The following is a 16067-nucleotide window of genomic DNA, read 5'->3' on the forward strand; positions in this document are numbered from 1 at the left end:
GCAAGGGGGTGTGCTGATGAGGTACGAGTTGTCCTGAGGGGGTGGCCGGTGCCTTGGATCCAGAGTTCCGGACCCCCAGGAAAACGCAGGTCGCGGGGATCAGCCGAGAGAAGGGGGTGGGAGAAGGGGGAAAAAAAAAAAAAAAAAAAGGCAAGAAAAAAAAAAAAAAAGCCCCTGCGCATTGATCCGCGCCGTATTTTTGGGTAAATACGATCACGTGGGGGCCGGGGAACCAATGAGCTGCGGGGAAAAGGCTGGAAAAATAATTACCTGCCTTGATTGTTCTGTGAGCAGATAAAAAGTACATATACAGTTCATACAATAATCTTATGTATGTAAAACCCTGTTACGATGTCGGCGACGGGGCCCATCAGTAACTATTACGTGGACTCGCTCATCTCTCACGACAATGAAGACCTCCTAGCGTCCAGGTTTCCGGCCACTGGGGCTCACCCCGCCGCCGCCAGACCCAGCGGTTTGGTGCCGGACTGTAGCGATTTTCCGTCCTGTAGCTTCGCGCCCAAGCCGGCAGTGTTCAGCACGTCGTGGGCGCCCGTGCCCTCGCAGTCGTCCGTGGTATACCACCCGTACGGCCCCCAGCCCCACCTCGGCGCCGACACGCGCTACATGAGGACTTGGCTCGAGCCGCTGTCCGGCGCCGTCTCCTTCCCCAGCTTCCCGGCCGGGGGTCGTCACTACGCCCTCAAGCCGGACGCCTACCCCGGGCGCCGCGCCGACTGCGGCCCGGGCGACGGCCGCAGCTACCCGGACTACATGTATGGCTCGCCCGGGGAGCTGCGCGACCGCGCCCCGCAGACACTGCCCTCGCCCGAGGCGGACGCACTCGCCGGCAGCAAGCACAAAGAGGAGAAGGCCGACCTGGACCCCAGTAAGTTGGGAGCAATTTTCCTTTACAACCGGCGCGGGAGGGGAGGGGAGGCAGGGCGTAGGGGGGAGCCGGATTACAGCCCCTCGGAGCAGCGCAGGGAGCGCGGGAGAGGGGCGAGGGCGAGGGGGCGAGGACTCAATAAAAGCGAATTACCTTGGGGAGCTTTCAGGGGCAGGAAGGTCTGAGAAGGGAGCCCAGGGAGCCAGGTTGGGAGAGGGCTGAGGGGGGCTCCTCTCTCCCTGGTGCTGGCTTTGATGAGACACCCCCCCACCCCACCCCCAGCCCAGGCTTTTTTGGCTCAGTCGCTACTTTCCAAGAAATGCACACAGGGCCAAGGGATGGGGTGGGGGGTGAGGTTCATTTTATGGTTTGAGGTGGGATAGGGGAAGAGACAAGGAGGACACTGCGGACAGAGAGGAAATACCCCAGGGAGAAATATCACCCCTACCTCCCAGCCAGCATGGGGGTCCTCACCCCATCAGGGATTCATTGAACAGAAGGTGCCTGGACTTCTCCCCTCCAGGAGCACTAGGTGAGGGGTCTGGGGGATTTCATAACCTGGGAACTTGGAGAAATCAGGACTTCCAGAGTTGGGGAAGAGAAGTGGGGTCCCAGTCTCCTTAAACTTGAGAGCCCTCTTCTGAGGGTCTGCAGGAAAGAGGGTTGAGAACAGGGCTCAGGAATGAGGAATGGAGGGGGAGGCATCTCCCCAGACTGAGAATTATACCCCCCCAACACACACACACACATACTCCCATCAAGGAGACTGGAGCCTTAGAGTATTGCAAAGAAGGGCAGGGATGGGGGGGGGGCAGGTGGGAGCTGCTGGGCCAGAGAAAGGGGAAAGAAGGGGAAACAGCAGGGGAGGGGGTGCAACCCCTGGGTGTGAGGAAGTGTCTGGGGGAGTCCCAGGAGGGGGCTGCAGGAAATCCTTTCCTCCAGCTCCATAAGGGGCCAGGGCCTAATTATACCCCTCTGAAGGCTTCCCTCCTTGCCCTCAGCTACTCCCATAAACCTGAAATTGGAGGCTTGGCTCCTGCAGAGCCTGTCCTGGGGCTGGCGGGAGGGGGGCACTGGAAGCCTAACAGGGAGGCTAAGATATGGGGAGCCTGTCCCAAGGCTAGCAGCTCTCTGGGGAGAGGAGAAAGTCTTTCCCCATTCTAGCATCACTCTGAGAATTCGCCTCAGCAGGGTTGAACTCCGAGAGAGCGGAGGGCGCTGAAGAGGGTAGTGAGGGGCTTAGGGACTCTCAGGGTCAGGAAACAGAACTGCTGAAATTTCAGGACTGGGGGGGGGGGGGGGGGGGGGGGGGGGGGCAGAGGAGGAGGGAAGTGGGGAGGAGAGAGACCTCACTATAAAAATAAAAAACAAGAGAGAGAAGCGTTTATGGGCCTATGAAACGGTTGGGAATTTGGACTTTTTATGAGCATATTCTCGAATTACTACTCTTGAAGCTGAGGACCAGACTGTAGGGGCTTTGATAGCCTTGATTTCCTCTAGTTTGAGGTGCTAGAAATTGAAGAGGGGGACGATGGGGAGAGGGCAGCATGCAAAAGGAGACAGGGCGAAAATTCCCAAAGCAAAACGTGTCCAAATTCAGGTTCAATTATTGCATTGGGGGAGCCTGGCTAAGCCTGGGGGTAGGGTGGCAGGGGTCCTGGGCTAGAAAGGGGCTCCACTGACCCCTGCCTGTGTTTGGCCCTCCAGGCAACCCTGTGGCTAACTGGATCCACGCCCGCTCCACGAGGAAAAAGCGGTGCCCCTACACCAAGTACCAGACGCTGGAACTGGAGAAGGAGTTTCTCTTCAATATGTATTTAACCAGGGACCGTCGGTACGAGGTGGCCCGGGTTCTCAACCTCACCGAGCGGCAGGTCAAAATCTGGTTTCAGAACCGCAGGATGAAGATGAAAAAGATGAATAAAGAGAAAACCGACAAGGAGCAATCCTAAACCTGGCCCCAGCCTGCTGCCTCGGCACAGCCAAGGGAAAAACAAAACAAACAAAAAAAAAACCCGCAAAAATACCCCAACCCAGGCGGGAGAGAGCACGAAAAGAAAAGGAAAGAGCAAGATAGAGAAAAGCCAATCGGCTTAAAAAGAAAAAAAAGGAAGGGGAAAAGGAAAACTCTTGCGATTTGGGAGGGTTCAGTGTTGAGAAATTGGTGTTTTAGAGTTAGTTCTACCCAGCGAGGAGGAGGATGCGGGGAGAGAAGCCGCGTTCTCTTCTCCCACCGCAACTGAAATAAATGACACACACAAATGTGATTTTTCCCCTCCTTTCTCCAGAGAAGCCAGTACTTGAATCGCTATATTTCTATTTTTTTTTCTGTATCGTATTCGGTCCGGGCCATCCCTCCCCAGGCCTGGGGTGCTCTGCGTGCAGATTTTGTACAAAATAAGACACACACACATACACAATAACAATTCCCAGCCCAGGAGCTGAGGGACGAGGGCCCAGACCGTGCTGTAGGCTGGGTCCAGCGGCGCAGGCCGACGCCTCGGGCGTGTGTACATAGCAGTGTTTCTCCTCATCCCCAGCGTCCGTCCTGTAACGTGCTTCTGTTTGTTATGGTAGAACAGCTCTGTGTTAATATATCGAAGTCACTTAAAAAACCAGAAACCCAACCGCATCCAGTTCTCGTTATTTCTCCTCCCTGTGGCTCCCAGGCTGCTGTCGTGGAGGAGGCAAGTGCTCGGTGCCTTTGGGGCCAGCCGGAGCCAGGGAAGGGGCTCCCTCTACCTCGGAAGGGCAAGTGCTTGCCGCTGCTCTCAGGGCAGGGTGGGGTGGGCGTGAGAGCTCCAGGGGTGGAGTGGAGGCTGCTGAGGCCCTGGCCCAGCTTGTGCCTGCCCTGCCGGTGGCCTGTGAGTTTCCTGGTAGCTCCTTGGAGTCCTGGGCGGGGGGGGGGCATGGCATGAATGGTTTTCCCTGGCTGTAATTAATTGTAATAATTTATGAGTACATGAGATCGGAGGGAAGAGATAGGTGAAGATGAAAGGTGGGTGCTGGGTGAGGGCCCGGGCTGGATTCTTGCCTGTCTGCCTTGGTGCTTCGAGGGATGGCTGGGAGGGAGGGAGGGTGTGCGGTGAGCGGTGAGGGAGAAGGCTGAGCAGGCCTCAGGGAGCAGAATAGACACTGGGGACTGCGTTGAGAGTAAAAGAAGGGGGCGAGAAGAGGGAGGGAGAGAGGGAGAGAAGGAAGGAGAAAGAGAGGAAGTAGAGAGGGAAGAAAGAACGGGAAGGAAGGGAGAGAAGGAGGAAAGAGAAAGCAAAACAAATACAATCAGAATTAGATTTAGTTTCAACTTCCCAATGCATTCTCAGCTTCTGTCTCGCTCTCCCTCTCCCAGTTCTCTTTTCTTCTCAGTCTCTCTCTCTGTCTCTGGTGGTTTAGTTTGAATGTTGGTTTGGGGGCGACAGGGTTATGTGAGTGGTTTGGGGGCGACAGGGTTATGTGAGTGGCTGGGGAATGACGTGGCCAAGGCCTGAGGAAGCTGGTCAGGGAGTAGCCCAGAGTGGGGTGTTCCCTGATGATGGGGGTACCCCAGGCACAAGGGTAGAGGCCCGCATGTGCAACAGCCTATTGGGGCTGGTCAGTTGCACTGCACCCCAGAGCGCCTTCCCCAGCACAGGTCGTTTCCATCTGCTAATCAGAAGCAGACATGAGCTGCTGGGTATGCCTCGGCCCGGCGCCCCCTTTCTCGGAAATCCCCCAATCTGGAAACTATTAAACTCAGACGTCTTGAAATATAGCGCTTTAATATCTCAGGCTGCCCATTCTGGCAAGGGTGCAGGGTGTTGTTCTGAATACTTGGGGAATACCACCATAAAAGAAAATCATTGGGGATCCCAGTCCTTCTGCAGCTTCCTCCATCGCTTGGCCTTACAGGATTGGTGAGGCCCTTGGAGGGACCAGCCCCTTCCCCATCATTTGAATCTCCTACCCCCTCCTTCCATTCAACACTCCAATTTCGGGGGCTGGAGGAAGGTAGGATCCTGACACAAACATTTTGTTTGGATGATATTTTGAGGGGGGCAATCAAAAGTCGCAAACACTGGTTTTCCCAGTGGCTGAAGCACCCTCTCTTTCCCACTGAAGAAACCTCCACCCTAATTCCAGAAGCAGTTGTTTCCTTGGTCCTTTTGAAGGGTGCTTTGCCTGTCGTTTATCCTCTTTTCTCAATCCAAACTCCCCCCTTTGGCCAAATATTTCACTGTTCTGGGACCCTGGCCTCAGTTTCGCACTGGGCGGAGGCCAGGGTACCCGTGTCCCTGGGTCCTGACTGCCGGTCCTGACTGCGGAGACTCAGGCTTTTCTCAGCCCAGGCTCCGCGGCCTTTCCGAGCCTCCACCCCGCCCCTGCTTCAAGGCCCAGTCGCCTCCCCTCGTCCGTCAGCGCGGCCTGCTTCCTGCAGCCCGCTCAATCCGGCCTTACTCCGGACAGGAAGGAGGGCCGCAGGGCTCAGGGCTCCGAGGGTCCTGGCGAGATCGTGGGATCCAGAGCAGGCCCACCCGGCCCAGCCCACTGTTGAGTTCCAGTTCAGCCTTCAGCCTGCAGGTTAGGATTGGATTCAATTTTTTTTTAATTTATTACAATTTGTGAATTAAAACCACAACACAAGATACATCTAGGGAAAGAAACGAAAGCTGGGGGGGGCGGGAAGAGAGGCTAGCAAACGCCCTCCTGCCCTAATCTTCCCCTCCCACCTCTCCTCTGCTCCTTTGTCAGAATCACAAAACCCTAAAGGTTGTTCCACTTGGGAAGGCAGCGGATAGGTACATTTCCGCAGCCCCGAAATGCCACTTTTATGGCGCTGTTTGTCTCCCTGCGCTGGATTCTGAATGGGGCTGAACAAAACAGCAGCGCGGAGCTGGCTAGACGTCTGGGCTTAATTGTTTTATGGTTTAAATAAGGTGGACACTCTTTCCTTTGAAATCGGATTATAGAAATGTTTTGTCTATGGCCCACGGAGAACAGGACCTCACTGGCTGGGAGGGAGAGGTGGGGAGAGAGCGCGCGGGAGGGGGGCGCGGGTTGGGCTACAAACCAGGGGGCAAACAGTCGGGAGAAGGGAGAAGTCAGCGTCCCACCCCAAAGTCCTGCGGGCGGCAGCGGAGTAGGCGGTGCGAACCAGCGGCAGGGTAAGAGGATCGAGCAGTTTTGGGCGCGCGCCGCGGGCAGGAGGTCGCTGGAGCCTCGGAGCATGCATCTGCGTGAGCCGAGGTGTTCCGAGCCCAGAAATGCGCCTGAATAGGGGGGAGATCGCGGCAGGTCCTCTGCGCAGCGTCTCTTAATGCGGCAAGGGAGGGTGAAACAAGAAAATAGTGCGAAACCTTTGAGAAGGTTATTTGGAGAGTTTGGAAAACAAAAGGACAGCGGTCCCGGGGGAACTCCCTTCCGGGGACCCCTCGCTCTCGCACCCATTTGGAAACTCCTTCCTCTCACTTCCCACCTTTGGGCCAAGGCTGGGACCTTCCGGCTCTGTTGGCATTTTCCGGCAGGACGGCATTGGAGCAAGTGGACGCGAGGTGGCGCTGTTGCTCAATGTTAGAGGCGGCGGCGGTGCCCCTGGCCGGCCTGGCTGCACTGACATTTGAGGCACGGCCCGGAGGAGCGGCGGGGAGAAGGCCCCGCGTCCCGGCCCAGACCGGCCCCGCTGGCTCTGAGCAAATCAATCCTCTCACCTGCGAGGTGTAAATAAATCGCGAGTGGCGGCGGGAGATGGGCCCTCGCTCTGGCGGCAGGCTCGGGAGGCTCAGGAGGGCGGGCGTCGAAAATAATCGCTTTGCGAAGGAGATAAGCACCAAGCAGGCAGCGCGTAATTAACACAAAAAGGCAGAATGACCCGGACAAAAGAACATAAATCCGTGGTACCTAGGAGGGCGGAGTAGGCCTCGGGGCGAGGGGCAGAGACGCCCCAGCGAGGATGGCTGCTTGTGGTTCCTTTATTTCCAAGCTCCGGGAGCGAAATCAACCAGATACGTGTAAAAGAAAAAAAGACAATCCAATGGGGGGGGGGGGGAAAGAAAGAAAAGGAGAGGGACCCCCAAAAAGGGGAAATCGAGTCCAGCCAGGGTTTTTGGGACTGGTGGGCTCTCAGAGCAGACGGTGGTGGCAGCACACTCGGGACAGTCGCATTCCAAGACACAAAGGCCTGGAAGAATAGCTCTGTGGCAGGGTTTTCGCTGGACCATAAAATGTCGAGATATCCCCCCCACCCTCTAAAAGATAAGGCGCAGGCCCCAGAGAGAATTTGGCCTGCCGAGCCTCCTCTTTCCAGGCAGGAAAGGGGAATTATTTATGACAGTCCCCAGTGACCCAGATGCTGGGAACCCAGAGCCCATCTCCTTCAGCTTGGTACTCTGAGCAGAGGAGGCTCAGAGAAGGCAGGGCTGAAACCAAGGCTGGAGCTTGCTCTAGCAGTGGAGGAGACCCCTGTCATGTCCCCAACTGTCCTAGACCCTAGGGAGACCTGCGGTGCTGGCACAGCCCTCCTCTGATCCTCCCCTCCTGCTGCTCCAGGGCCAGAGTTCTGGACGTTGCAGAGTCTGGGCAGTCCTTAATTCAGGTGGAGGTGGGTCCCTCCATATTCAAGGGATCCTGGAAGTGTCTATGGCTGGGGCACCAGTGACTCTTCTTTGGGAATTTGGCTGAGAGTGGCCATTTTCCCAGCAATTATTTAGATATTAGAGGGACTTGGGGGCTGGTGTTATTCTACTCCATCCTTTCCTGAATTGCCATTCCTTCATCCATCTCCAGAGCTGGGCTCCGGCTGGGGAAGAAAAAGATCTGGTTTTCCAACAGCCTCCTTCCTCATCCAATCCTGAGACCCCAGGATGTGGAAAGAAAATAGGGAGCAAATTTTTTCCTGATGCAAACAGCTAGAGATGCACGTGTATTTGTCAGGCTTTGGTTCCCTGTGTGCCTGGGCGAACAGTGTCTGTGAGGTGACAGGGGTGCTTCCAGGCATGCATGATAGTTGAGGGAGCATGCGTTCGATGCGTTTTGGGGTGGGAGGTGACATACCCAGTGTGTGTGTGTATCCTGAGTGTGCTCCACTGTTGCCCTGTGTGCACCAACCTCACACACTGTGGAAGGGGAGGGCTGGAAAAATCCTTCTAATTCCTCTTCCTAATACGTATGCACACAGCACACGTATTCACAGCTCTCTCACTTTCTCTCTTTTCTCTGTCTGTGTTAAGCCCCACATAACTGTACACGCTTATGGTATGAGAAGGGTGCTGATGGACTAAGGTTCTTTTATCCATTGAATTACCTTGAATTTACCTAGTCTTGGGGATGGGGGAGGAACCCCCTAGAGAAACTATGGGTAAATATTTAAAGAGTGTCTGTTGACAGTTCCCATCCACATCCTGGCCTGGGCTGCCTGCCTGGGGAAGTAAAGGGTGTAGTGAGGCCAGGGGGCCCCTCCAGGTTGAGCTGGCATGTCCTATATGGCTAGAGTGTGTGGGAACAAGTAAGAGGCCTGCTCCGGTCCCATCCGACCCAGATACAAATAGTCTCCTGAGAAGAAACATCTTGGATCAGCCCATCCAGAAGTCAGAGACCGGCCAGCTGCCCTGTCCTCTGTCCCCATAAACTGCTTTGCTCTCAGAGCCCCCAGCCAAGCTTCAGGCAGGAGCTGGTGTCTGAAGGGGCCAGTGCAGCCCTGCCTGGGTCTATACAGTGTGCCCCACCTCCAGCCCTCTCCTCTACCCACAGCAGCCAGGCAAAGGATCTTACGGATAGGGGAGATGGAGCGGCTTCCCACCCTGAGGAGGGACCCGAGACATGGAGGGTTGGGGTTCCTGAAGTACTGGGGGATATGCTGTACTGATGTGCTTGCCCCTTCTGAGTCCCAGGCTTACGGACCCCCTGGGGAACCCATCTTTTGGGTTAGGGGACCTGCTCTCTCACGCTGGCATTCAACACCCCCGAGGGGGAGGGTCTTATACCTGTTGAGGTAACCTGGGTTGACCTGCTGGCTCAGGTATCTCTGTCTGAGAGGAAGGAAAGGGGAAGGGGGGGAGAGGCACCTTCAAATCGGAATGCGCACCTTGGAGAAGCTGGCCCCAGTCATTAGCTGGGGCTGGCTCACCCCCCACCACACACACATATACCACACCCCCTCCCTCCTCCTCCCTCTCCTCCCCTTCCTCCAGGTCCCCCCAGCCCTGAACCCCTCAACCCCCCGCCATCCTTCCTTCTCTCTCTCTCTCTCTCTCCCTCTCTCTCTCTCTCTCTCTCCCTCTCTCCATCTCTCTCTCTCTCTCTCTCTCTCTCTCTCTCTCTCTCTCTCTCTCGCCTGTCTTCATGTCGTGGATTGATGAACGCGAATCGCGTGTAAGCGCCGCCACCGCCGGGAGTCTGAGGAATTCGCCTGGGCTGTTAAAGGAAAGAGCTAAGTGCGAGAGCGCGAGCTCTACCTACCGACAGTGAAGAGAGCCGCTGCCGCCGCCGCCGCCGCCCGCGCCCGCCGCCGCCGCCCGCCCGCGCCCAGCCCCGGGAGCCGCGCCGAGCCGGCCGGCCCGGCACCCAGGCCCCCCCCACCTGCCCAGCCCAGCCCCGGGGAGCCGGCCGGCCCGGGGTTCGCTCCCGGGGGAGGGGACTTTCGGGGGTACCGGGCGGGGGAGTCGCGAGCCAGAGGGGAGGGGGCGGCGGGTTTTCATGTGCCCAGCATGAGCTCCTACTTCGTCAACCCCCTGTTCTCCAAATACAAAGGCGGCGAGTCCCTGGAACCGGCCTATTACGACTGCCGGTTCCCCCAGAGCGTGGGCCGGAGCCATGCGCTGGTGTACGGGCCCGGCGGCTCGGCGCCCGGCTTCCAGCACGCCTCGCACCACGTCCAAGACTTCTTCCACCACGGCACCTCGGGCATCTCCAACTCGGGCTACCAGCAGAACCCGTGCTCGCTGAGCTGCCACGGAGACGCCTCCAAATTCTATGGCTACGAGGCGCTCCCCAGACAGTCCCTTTATGGGGCTCAGCAAGAGGCGAGCGTGGTGCAATATCCCGACTGTAAATCCTCCGCCAACACTAACAGTAGCGAAGGACAAGGCCACTTAAATCAAAACTCGTCTCCCAGCCTCATGTTTCCATGGATGAGACCCCACGGTGAGAAGCCTTTTCTCTTTCCCCCTTGGTCTCCCGCGCTCCGGGGTCTTCCCCCCCCTCCCTTGCCTCCTTTTTGTCTGCCCTCGCTTTCCCTCCTGGCTTTGGGGTCTCTGCGGCCCCACCCCCGTGCCTGAGTGGGCTTCTCGAGGTGGGGAGGTTCAGCTGGGGGTGGGGCGCGGGGCTCGCCTGGGATATTTGGGGAACTGGGGTGAAGGTAGTGTCTGGGAGCAAAGGGTTAAAAATCGTTTTCTCCACCACTGTCTGTCTGCCTCTCTCCCTCTCTGTCTCTCTCTTCTTGCTATCCCTAAAGTCAAAGTTGGGGAGGTGGCTGGGCAGGGGCCCCAAGGACCCTGAGGTTATCAGCCTTTAGAGCAAACCAGTCTTTCCAAAAGGCAGAAAGCCTCAGTCCAGAACAGTGGCCAGGCTGTCTTGGGGCGAAGTGAGACCCCTGTTTCCCTCCCCCACCTGGACAAGAAGGGTGACAAGACCCCAAGGACAAGTGTCCTGACTCTCTGGGGTACCCACTGCCTCCTCTCAGAGAACTAGCCTTAAGGCTACTACCCCAACTTTGCTTTAGTTCCCTCAGTTGGAGAGAAGAGAGGGAGCCAGAGAGAAGAGAAAAGAGTGCAGGAAAGGAGAGGGGCCATGCAGATCAGAGGGCTCTGGGGTCCAGAGGACTCAAGCCCGAGCTGCCCCCAGTCAAAGGTTTGTGGGCTTTCCCTGAGACCTTCAGAGTGGCTCAGGCCATGAGCCCCTCCAAGGGTGGCCCCTCATGGCCCAATTTCGAAGTAAAAGGGGAAGTGAGAAAGCGACAAGTTCCAGCGGGGATGGCCCGTGATTTATTTGCTGGTCTCCAGTTAGCAATCAGGCCAAGCAGTGATACATTCCAGGAGATCAATTATTTTTCTTCCTGGCAAGGCATTAGGCAGAGAGATTCAAGGAGGGGCCAGTGAGCAGAGCCCCCCTTCTTTACCCCCAGATCTTTCTCCTTTCTTTTGGGAAACAGACTCTATCCCCAGCTCTGCTCACCAAATGCCACTCTGCACTTGTAAACAAAGCTGCAAGGGCCAGTTTCCTGAGACTGCAGGCCTGGGGTGGGGGGGAACTCTGCAGTGCTCCCCCTGGCCCCTGCCATCCCCCAGTTTCTTGACAGACCCCAGTCCCTGTCCCCACCCCCATCCCACCTCCCAAGGTGAAGCCGAACCAAAGCAAGCCCCCAAACTTTCCTGCCCTTGTCTGCTCCCAGCTCCTGCCTGGTCTTCAGGAGGGAGGGGAACTGGGGAGATCACAGGGGGTACTTTAGGGGAGGAAGAATGGTGAGGGGAAAGCCGAGCCCCCACCCAAACATAACCAGACTGGGGTTCTATTCTGTCCAGCTCCGGGGCGGCGCAGCGGAAGGCAAACTTACAGCCGGTATCAGACCTTGGAACTAGAAAAGGAGTTTCTCTTTAATCCTTATTTGACACGAAAGCGCCGGATTGAAGTCTCTCACGCCCTGGGACTGACTGAGAGACAAGTGAAGATCTGGTTCCAGAACCGAAGGATGAAGTGGAAAAAGGAGAACAACAAGGATAAACTGCCCGGAGCCCGAGATGAAGAGAAGGTGGAGGAAGAAGGAAACGAGGAAGAGGAGAAAGAAGAGGAAGAAAAGGAAGAAAACAAGGACTAAGCAAAAAAGAAAGCCCCCCTCCCTTAGCAACTCCCTTGAAGTTTCGTTTTATGGTAGCGGATAAATTGAGAAGTTTACGACTGTCATTTGCTTTTATAGAGAATAGAATGACACTCACAACTCTAACTACCTGTCAGATACTTGCAGCTCTGGTTTTATTACCTTTGGACTTCCCCCGATCTTTATTTGTTTGGGGGCTGGAGTGGGGGAGACCGAGACACAGCGAAAAGTTCGGACTCTGTCTCAGTCCTTGCCCCAACACACACACTTGTCCCTACCCCCACCCTTTGGAGTCCTGCCTGGATTTTAAGGTCTGAGACCTGGCCTCTTCGCCCCTCTCTCACCCCTTCTTGCCACACTCCCACCTTCCTGCTTCTCTGGTATTTATTTTAGAGGGGAGCCCTCTCAAAATGCGGAAGAAGACTTCTGGCTTTGCTTTTATGCTAGGATTAGTGTATTAGATTTACTTCCTTTCAAAAGAAAGGAAAGAAAAGGGAAGGAAGGAAGGAAGGAAGGGAAGGAAGATGTTTAAAGAAATTTTTTAAATGATAGCAAGGACTATCCCTTCTCCCTCTCTGGGGCTCCCCTACTTAGAAAGACTCCCTTGACTTTCTGTAGAAACCTGATGGAAACCTGAAGGAGATGCGGGTCTCTCCCCTCCCTCCCTCCTCATGGGGTAGATAGGAGCCTGCAATCCTGGCTAAAATCCTACCTAGCCATCCCATGGTCACTCGGGCCCATGCCTTCCTCCCCTTCGCTGTCTGATTTCTGTTGTTGGGCCCAGCTTCCTCTGAGCTACACTAGTATTAGCGCTCAGAAATCACCATAATCATGAAAATAATAAGAATGATAATAATAATAATAATAATACTGATAATAAATCTTTAACATACTACCTAAAGGGAACCTGCAATAATCTTGAAAAAATAAAAAAGAAATTTAAAAAAATCCTAATATGCAAGAAAAAAAAGAGAAAAAGGTGAAAATTTAAAAAAAAAGAAAGAAACCTCCAACGTATTTTATCACTACCTATAGAAAGAAATCCTGCTTTGAGAGTATTCGTAATGCGGTTTTGTTGTCGTTTGTTGCTGCTTATTTCACTAAGAAAAACCCAACAACTGAGACTGCCTAGCCCGCCGGTCCTGTGCGCTTTTATTGTGCTTCTAACCCCAGTAGAGTAGAACTAAATTGCACTGAATGTATAGTTAACTCTGTCTTGAATTCTCTGTTTATGCAATGTGCTCGAAAGAAAAAAAAAAAACGTTAAAATATATCTATAATAATAATTTTGGGTCATTCGTCTTTATGTCCAGCTATGAATGTAGATTTTGTGTCCCGGCAGCCCTGTTCCTGGTCCAAGTACTTTGTATTGTATACGTGAGTCATAATAAAAAAAAAAAAAGGAGAAAAAATATTTGAAGCTGGAATGACTTGCTTTTTCTCCAATGCCCCCCTCCCCCCCTCCATTCTCTACTCCTCCTTCCCTCCTTATCCTTCTTTCCCAGCCCCGTGGAAAAGGTCTCTGTCACTGATCTGAGTTTGAGGTGGGGGAACTCACTAGGAATTGAGAGGGCAGTCTGGGCAGGGAAGGCAGGTGAAAGGTGGGGGAGGTGCAGAGGTGGGGCAAGAAGAGCACTGTGCTCCAAGCATGCTCTCAGGAGAACCTTGGCTCCAAACTAAATGGGTTTCTAAATACCAGGATCCTAATGGGAAGGAAGAGTCTCCCCACTTATTCACCTTCCTCCTCCTCAGCCTCGGGCTGGGCCCAGACAAAGAATCTGCCCCTGTGCCCCTCCCACAGCCAGACCTTTTTCTTCCAGGGACTGAGGATGAGACCATGGGGGACTTTCTGGTCTCCACATGCCCCTCATGGTCAACCCTGGGCACGCAGCACAGAGTGGGGAGAATGTGAGGCCCCGGGCAGCCTGGAGGACTTGGCTAGGGGGAAGATGGCTAGGAGTGCGGGTTAAGGAAGCTTCAGCCTGGGGGAAAGGAAAGGAGAAGGGGAAGGTGAGTGAGTTGTACACCAAGCAGCCTGGGTCCATGTTCTGAAATTCAGATGCCATCAGCACAGAGCCATCCCTGTCACCCAGGCCGCTAGCATCAAACCTAGCCTCTGTTCTGGCGGTTACAAGCGGGCCTGGCTTCACCTTGGCAATTGGGCAGCCCGCCTGCCCTCATGGTGTGGGCCATTGGCCTGGGGGTGAGGACATGGGCCTGCTGAGTGGACAGTCCTCCATCCCAGCCACAGCAGGGTAAAGAGAATCTTCAGTGGACTCCTCATTCCCCAAAATAAGGGATTGAAGGCTCAGGGACTCAGGGGGCAAAGGGGTGTCTTACTCTTCCCTGGACATCCTAGGCAGAGCAATCTGTTCATGCCAGTAAGATTCTGGTCAAATAATACCAAATTCCAGAGATACAAGTCATCTGGCTCAGTCAGGAGAAGGGGAAAGGGAAGGAGATGGGATCTTCTGAAGGTCCTTTAAAACCAGATCCCCCAAAGACTGAAATATTTTTGAGGCCAGATCTCTCTCTCTCTCCCCCCGCCCCTGGTCAATGATTTTCACAGTCTTAGGCCCAGGCTGACTCTTATTTTGTGTAATTTTACCCGCATCTGGGTCCCTGGCTCCCACGCAAAGTGGTGGTGAATACAGGATTGGGTCAGGCATCCTTGATAAGGGACTCCTGCGGCTGAGAGAGAGGCTGGCGATTGGAAGTACAGGCTGCAGGCAACCGGGAACAGCTTTGAACAGCTCTGGGGAAAATCTTTAGAAACCTGGGGTCCCTGCTGTGAGCCGCTGAGCCAGCCAGGTAACCCTGTTTGCTGCGGGAGGCACTGGCTACCCGCTGCAGGGGAGGCCCGAAAAGAGAGCATTTCGCTCCGACCTCAGGCCTTCCCACGGGCATCCCTTCCAGACTCCGAGGGCCGGCCGCGGGTCGTTTCGTTTTTTTAACGTGGAATTATGATTGCTATTAATAAACATCGCCGACCTCGTAGCCAAGTTGCTTGAACCCTACACTACGTGGCTCCGAAGGACGTCGCTGAATTTCCCTCACACCCAATGCCCCATTCATCCCTGGCCCTGCTCAGCAATGCCCGTGGCCCCAAGCCGGGCGTCGGAGGGCGGGGTGCGTCTGGCGCCCAGCATCGCTTGAGATGCGAAGCCTGGGGTGGGCCAGACCAAGACAGCTCCAGCCGCCCCTTCTTGCAGCACCCGCTCCCCCACCCCTTCTGCCCACCGCCTCTTTTTTCTCGTTTGGAGAGAAAAGGAGGTAAAACCCGTTTTATGGGGGAACTTAATTGCGAGGGGGATGCGCTCTCTTTAGAAACGCGTCCTCCCAAATGCTCCCGCCGTCCCATTACCGGAATGGGGACCATTCGGCGGCAGCAGATAGGACTTTCTCCCATTCTTTACTTTTTTATTAGCCAATCAAAGTGGCTTCCGAAAGCTATTTGTGATTTGTGAAAAATAGTATCTTTCAAAATGCTGAGTTGAAGCATCTCGCTCATTTCGCCTTGAATTTATTATTCTAATCTCAACCGTAGAGATGGGATAATGTAGCTATTTAGTTGGGGGGCAAATTCGTTTCTTTTCTTTTTTTTTTTTTTTTTTTAATTTTCGGCATTTTATCTCCCTCCCCACTTCATCGCAGAGGCCAAGGAAGATGCGGGCCTGCAGGAGACCTGTGGGTGAGGGAGGTAGTGAGTTGTCTAAAGGGCTTTGGGGGGGACCCTAGGATAGGAGAGTAGATTGGCCTCCCCCCAGCCTCATCTTCCTCAAGTGAGATGTCCCACCGGCTTCCTGCCCGCTCCAGAAAGTTACCTCATCCCAATTACACCGAACTCGGGACAGGTTGTGCCACAGACGAGAAGTAAAATTTCCGGTGAGCAGCCCGCAGTGCTGTCCCATTCTCCCAGCAGCCCATTGTGAAAAGCTGGGCCAGAGCTTCCTTGTCGTAATTTTTAACTACCTGTTATAAAATTTATGGGTGGGTTTGTAAAAGAAACTAGGTCTCTGCATCCGGCTGAGGGAACTGCTTCGCTTACTGAGGGAGGAAGTTTGGGGAGGGAATGAGGAACCCCCTATGGCTTGGGGTGGGGCACCCAGCCATGGATGTCCCCACACCGGCCAGCTCCGTTCGGGATCAAGGGGAGTGTTTTGGGCTTTCAAATCTCCAGCTAATGGGGAGTGTTGGGCTGTGACTCGGCTCTGCTGTGACTGGTTGGCAAATAGTCTCTATGGGGGAATTTATTCTGGGCTCCCCCACATTGGATTAATCGCCAAAGTTAGGGGTCTGGAGAAAGGTGGGGGACACCTCAGGCGCTCAGAGTTTGGTATAGAAGGTGGAATTTGGGGAAGGTATGGTAAGTTTCTTTTTGTGGGGAGGGCCTCC

General features: G+C 54.8%; 2 protein-coding genes across 2 annotated transcripts; both read left to right on the plus strand.

Annotated features, from left to right (window-relative positions):
• The first annotated feature begins 282 nt into the window (after positions 1–282).
• Positions 283–3510, plus strand: LOC111157892 (homeobox C9). Its single transcript, XM_022519600.1, has 2 exons — positions 283–889; positions 2597–3510. The coding sequence occupies exons 1-2, from the start codon at positions 352–354 to the stop codon at positions 2839–2841; spliced, it is 783 nt and encodes a 260-aa protein (XP_022375308.1). The 5' UTR covers positions 283–351; the 3' UTR covers positions 2842–3510.
• Positions 3511–9567: 6057 nt separating this feature from the next.
• LOC111157889 (homeobox C8) lies at positions 9568–13021 on the plus strand. The gene is made up of 2 exons (XM_022519596.1): positions 9568–10003; positions 11380–13021. The coding sequence occupies exons 1-2, from the start codon at positions 9568–9570 to the stop codon at positions 11670–11672; spliced, it is 729 nt and encodes a 242-aa protein (XP_022375304.1). The 3' UTR covers positions 11673–13021.
• Positions 13022–16067: the final 3046 nt, after the last annotated feature.

The sequence above is a fragment of the Enhydra lutris genome, unplaced genomic scaffold (genome assembly GCF_002288905.1).
Source record: "Enhydra lutris kenyoni isolate GAN:26980312 unplaced genomic scaffold, ASM228890v2 scaffoldscaffold56, whole genome shotgun sequence".
In the NCBI taxonomy this organism is placed as follows: domain Eukaryota; kingdom Metazoa; phylum Chordata; class Mammalia; order Carnivora; family Mustelidae; genus Enhydra; species Enhydra lutris.

Bases quoted from the DNA above. Each gene is read 5' to 3' on its own strand.
- LOC111157892 (XM_022519600.1), top strand. From the start codon at position 352: ATGTCGGCGACGGGGCCCATCAGTAACTATTACGTGGACTCGCTCATC. The intron at 890-2,596 runs GTAAGTTGGGAG...TTGGCCCTCCAG, and splicing joins GAAGGCCGACCTGGACCCCA to GCAACCCTGTGGCTAACTGG.
- LOC111157889 (XM_022519596.1), top strand. From the start codon at position 9,568: ATGAGCTCCTACTTCGTCAACCCCCTGTTCTCCAAATACAAAGGCGGC. The intron at 10,004-11,379 runs GTGAGAAGCCTT...TATTCTGTCCAG, and splicing joins TCCATGGATGAGACCCCACG to CTCCGGGGCGGCGCAGCGGA.